The sequence below is a fragment of the Apus apus genome, chromosome 1 (genome assembly GCF_020740795.1).
Source record: "Apus apus isolate bApuApu2 chromosome 1, bApuApu2.pri.cur, whole genome shotgun sequence".
Classification (NCBI taxonomy): Eukaryota; Metazoa; Chordata; class Aves; order Apodiformes; family Apodidae; genus Apus; species Apus apus.
In genome coordinates, this window is record NC_067282.1 from 18,355,619 (window position 1) to 18,361,200 (window position 5,582).

General features: G+C 41.2%; 1 protein-coding gene across 1 annotated transcript; it reads right to left on the reverse strand.

Annotated features, from left to right (window-relative positions):
* Nucleotides 1–2,540: 2,540 nt before the first annotated feature.
* GJB2 (gap junction protein beta 2) lies at nt 2,541–5,107 on the reverse strand. The gene has a single exon (XM_051609478.1). It carries the CDS (start codon nt 5,105–5,107, stop codon nt 4,430–4,432), a length of 678 nt encoding a protein of 225 aa, XP_051465438.1. The 3' UTR covers nt 2,541–4,429.
* Nucleotides 5,108–5,582: the final 475 nt, after the last annotated feature.

The window sequence follows — 5,582 nt, forward strand, 5'->3', positions numbered from 1 at the left end:
GCCTGCCCAGCACAGCTTGTGTGCTGAACAACTGCAACGGCTTCAGTCTGGTCTGACTGCATCCATGCACTATAGTATTTATTTCCTGGGTACTGTGCCAGGCTTTGAGTGAAGTGCTGGTTCTTAGCAGCACACAGAATATACACTGGTGTTCAGAACATTCATCTACAACCTGCAGTGATTCATAGCTCAAGTGTGTAACTTCTTTATCAGTTCATGCAAAACATACTCCCTTAGACTGTACGTCATATTGATACCAAATCATTCCTTTATCAGAAAGGCTTATTCAAGCACCTGGCTACCTGGTGGCATTCTTGGGGAGGATATTTTTTAGTACATGGCCTATTAAAATACAATGGATTGAGCATAGAGCAAGCAGATGTAAAATAATCATTGAGTTAGTGGCAGATTTAACAAGAAGAAAAATGGAGAAGGCCAATTCTGAGGCTGAATCCTGTGGTAGTACTGGGGGATCAGCCACAGGAGGGACAAGCTATGTTCTCAAAGTAGAAAAGTCAGAGATGTGTCTTGTTTCCTCAGCTGGGCTGCTGATTAAAGTGTAGTATCTTTCCAAACCTAGGTTATATAGACTTTTTTTGTGTGTCTGTGAAGGCTTACAGAGAAAACACCCAGGTCAGAGCTGGGCCAGCTTTACAAAAGGGAATTATATTCTGTAAAAGAAAATTATAATGACAAGCTGGGTTGCTCAGATGGGGAACAAAGTATATGTACATCCTGAACTATCTTGAAGATCATTACATTAGTCTTAGTTCATTAAGCCTCAGATAGTTATCATTACTCTTGTCACTGTTTACAAACAGGTTCAAGTGACTGTATAGATAATAAGATGGTGAAAATCTAAAGAAACCTGTAATTAATACCTAGGGTAGTGGCTGTCCTGAATATCAGAACAGGTGACAGTAAAACAGTGTAGTTCTTTGAGTGTAATTTTGTTTTCTGGTAAAATACATTAGCATAAGTTACAGGGAGGATATTATTATTAGAAGAAAAAGAGAGTGATTTTCATCAAGTTCAGTTTATAGTCTAGTGCTACTAGCTCTTGCTCATTTGCTGCAGGGCATTTTTTACCAAATGAAGCAACTTCTAACAGTGTTGCTCTTTTGAATTGAACCTCTGTGGTACAGGAGTGCTCTTCTCCTTATGGACCATATAATTTCTCTTCTATATTCTTGCTGTCAGTCAAAAAATAACACAGAACATTGGCTCATGGTAACTGTAAAACATCTGAAGGATTTTTAAATTTTTGTCTAAGAAAACCTTTAATAAAGGTACTTCTATATTCAAAAGTCATAAATAGAGATACATAGTTCTGATTTCATTTCAAACCAGTCTTTCTCCCAGAAGAGTTAGGGTTTTTTTCTCTAGCAGGGTCCTTGAGTTAACAGTGAAGTTTGCTTCCCCTCCCTCTCTCCTCCTTTCTAACAAACATGTTTATAGTCTTGGTTTCAAGGTTTTGGATAAAAGTTTAGCTTGATGAAGTCAAAGGTGATTTCTCCTGGTCATTTCAATTGAGGTATAATTCTAGCCAGTACCACTCCTATACTTCCCAGTTTCAATACCACGTTATTTGACACTTTATAGCCTTGCTACACTGGATAGTGAAGAATCAGCCCCTTTTGCAGTCAAGACTTCAGATTTACTGCTTCAGTTTTCAACCTTCTTGCAATCTTCATTCTGAGAAGAGCCTAGGAACCTAGTGCTAAAAATGTAGACACTTCTTGTGTATTTCAGGAAGCAACACACAACTCCAACACAGCATTATATTTTAATCTGTATGAAATCCATTTGTAGGAGGTCAACCACGCAATGTAGCACGTAGAAATAGGTGCAATTCCTATGAAGTATCTTATTTTTTTCCCTACAAAGCTGTTTAGTCAAACCTAAGAAGTGTCAGACAGTAAATATGTCCTAGTGGAGCTATTATCACCTGATGCTGCAGTTCTAGATCAAAGCCCTCTCTTGGCCACTTCCAGACACTTTCTCTAGATCTTTTTCCCCTGTGTGACAATCTGGTTGCCAAACTGCTAGTTAAAGATAACCTCACAGTGTTTGTGTGACCAGTTTTGATGTGTTTCATGCCAAGCTCCAGTTAAGTTCAACAGCAGGCTGGGAAAGCAAACTTTCTTCCCTATGGAGCTGGTTATTTATCACCAGCTTTTTCCACCTGCAGTCCTGCAAGTACAAGGTTTACTTAAGCAGCACATTGGATTTCTAGTAGGGGTCACAAATGTGACCTTCCACTGTCAGTTCACAAAGTCTGCAGGGTAACAGGCAGTGTAACCAGTTGAAAAACCTACCTGCAGCGGAAGGCTAAAATCATTACACTAGCCCTTGGCTATTAAATGTAGTGCTGGTGCATATGCATATTTTTCATAAAGGTGAAAAGATGTTCATTACACACATTAGGTAATCCATGGCATGTATAACTAAACCAGAAAACAGACACAAGGGTGCTTTAATTATAATTTCAGAAAAAAAAAAAAAAAAAGAAGAAAAAAAAAGTATCCTGTTGTCAAAAAAGAAATTTATTACTAGAGCAGTGGGAGTGTAGATACTTTGTTCTCTCCGTACTTGTACATGGAACAATGCAGGAACTTTACCAAGCATAAAACGGATATTTGCCAAGCTTTGTTCTTTAGAGTTGAATTAAGGATGTTTTCACAGTTCAAGTTTCCAGTTCAGCTCATTATTAATGACTTTCCATCTTTTTGTTCATCCTCGTTCCAAGGGTGGTGTTTTTATGGGTTACTTTCTCCCCCCTTAGAAGACCGATTTCCCTCTGCAGTCTAGTTGTAACGCTGGAGGTAGCTCACAAGCAATGGCAGCCTGATTATGCTCTGCTTCCAGTGCACAGTGAGGGGTCATGGGTCTGATTTAATGCAGCTCTGTTTACTCCAACAGTGATAAGCTTAAATGTACAGCAAGAGATGGATGCAAATAGAGAAGCTGAGATAGTGCTCATCCATTTTGGGGAAAAGAGAGTTATTAAAGCTAAGGAGGAGAAATAGCCAGAAGTGGGTTCAATGTGGGCAGGCACTTGGGAGACAAACTGTGTTGCTGTATGCACTGGTGTAGCTGCCTGTAACAGGCAAAAAAACATGTTTTGAGACTACTTTGGACAGGCAAGACCAGACTGACTCATGTAGTTCTTCAAGTTAGTAAGATACAATTCAAGGCTCAGCAATGTGAACTTTGAGAAAAGTATCAAGTTCCTCCTTTCTGATTGGGTCCCTTTGCTGTGGTAGGTGTGTAAGCTGTCTGTAATTCCTGCTAGACCTACTGTAAGAAGAGGAAGGGTGATTCAGTCTCACAACGTGGAATGCCAGAAAGATTGGGAGTGGTTTGAGGGACTCACTTGAAAGTTACCTCAGATACGGAAGGAGCATGGGTAGACGCAACTGCATTATGCTTTAAGGTGAAGCACTTCTTTTGGATAACAAACAGAATTAAACAAGGCAAGTTTTCTTGGTGGTTACTGAAAAAAAACCCAACAACTTTTAAAGGTACACAGCTGAAGGAGGCTTTGTCGGGTGGTAAAATTCTCTTAATCAACTAAAATGTACTGTACTGAGATTCTTCACAAAGTGTTGGGGGAGAAAAAGAGGAGGAAGTCAATGGCACTACCTTCACTTTCTCAAAGGTGACAATCCTTTTTTTCCCCTGACCAAGGGAATGAAAAAGATGAACTTCATTCCTCCCACTTGTGCAGCCCCTGAGTGGAGGGAAACAGCCCTGACGTAATGACATTCACAGGCAGCTGAGACTGGCCACCTCCCGACCCTGTAGGAGATGCTCCTCAGTGCAAATGAGGAGAAAAAAAAAAGATAAAAACCATTGCTGCTGCCCAGCAGAGCTGGCAGCATAAATTGCCATGTAGTACCTCTGTTCTTAGGCCTTTTCCTTGCTCTTCAGAATCTTTAGAGAACAGGACACCTGCTGCAAACACAATCACCTCCCTGTCTTCTTCCTTGTCACAAGACACAAGTCTCCCCCAAAAACCCTTCACCCCACCTTTGACCAAAACCCATTGTTACTGGCTCACCTCTGAAGCTGACACAGTGTTTGTTATTCCTGGCTCTCTTTGGGATAGTAGGACCTTCTCTGAGCCTTTCCCCTCCCATTTTTTGAAAAGTGACTCTGCCCCAACACCTGCTCCCAGCAGTAGGCATACCTGGAAAAGCTGCTGCCAGAAGGCTGCTCTCTCTGTTTGATACAGGAATACTGAATTAGCTCATGATCTCTAAAACCTGCCTCTGTAGCAGCTTCCCAGGGAAGAGATCATTTTTTAAAACACCAATAAACATAATTTTTATCCTTTTCCTTGAGTGTGAAAATATTGCTGATTGTTTTCTGACACCTAAGAAACTTTGAGGGAAATTGGGAGCTAGGAAATCCTGAAACTGGGGCATTATTTTAAAACTGTTGTTTTCCTGGATTCTTTCATGCAAACTTTTAAAACTAGGTAACACAATTCAGCCAGATTCAACATCATGCAGATCCCAGACACAGCAAGCATGAAAATAGTAAATGTGGTTTTCTCAGTGGGCCGAGACACAAAACAGTCCACTGTGTTGGGGCAGGGCCAAGCATTACACTTCACCAGGCGAGGCATCTGGTACCCGTTGTACATGTAATAGAACATGTACATGAAGACTGCTTCAAAGACAATCCTGAAGAAGATGCTGGTGGTGTATGTCCACCACAGGGGGCCCCGAATGTGAAACTTTTCATTTTTCAGCTCTTCAATATCAATTTTCTCACCCTTCCTGAATCGCCTTTTCTTCTCGTGCCTCCTGTAAGCTACATGCATGGCCACCAGCAGCGCAGGTGTGGAGACAAAGATCAGCTGCAGGGCCCAGAGTCTGATGTGAGAGATGGGGAAAAACTGATCATAGCAAACATTTCTGCACCCAGGCTGAAGTGTGTTGCAGACAAAATCTTGTTGCTCATCTCCCCAGACTCTCTCTGCAGCCACAACCAGGATCATGATACGGAAGATGAACAGGACTGTGAGCCATATCTTCCCAATGCTGGTGGAGTGCTTATTTACACCTCCTAAAACAGCCTGCAGAGTTCCCCAGTCCATCTTCTTTCCTGTGTCCTTTCACCTGCAGGATGATATAATACATCAAATGGTCACTTTTCAAAGGGTGAAAAGTCAGCTCTAGACCTTCTACAAATGAGAGGACTTCCTAGGTCTCACTCAAGAGTCACAGACAAATGCAAGTCACTTTCATTAATGTTACTCTCATGTTTATGGATTCAAATAGCTTATTAAACTCTCATCTTCCTGCATTTATGATGGGACAAGCGTACCTTGATTATTTCTCATCAAGGAGGCAGGAAATAAGTCACATCTTCAAATACATTTCCTCCACGCATCCTTTATGCCCTCCTTTCCTCTCTTGAGATATTTCCCTTTCTGTGGTTGACTCTTGTCAGTGTTTTACCTCTCAGTGTCACCTCCTTATGCAATAGAAATTACCATCAGTGCACAAATTAAGGCAACATACAGACAGAGACTCCTTGGTAATTTTCACATAATGTCTTTGCCAATGCCA

Excerpts from the sequence above, each read along its gene's own strand:
- GJB2 (XM_051609478.1), bottom strand. The coding sequence starts at position 5,107 with ATGGACTGGGGAACTCTGCAGGCTGTTTTAGGAGGTGTAAATAAGCAC.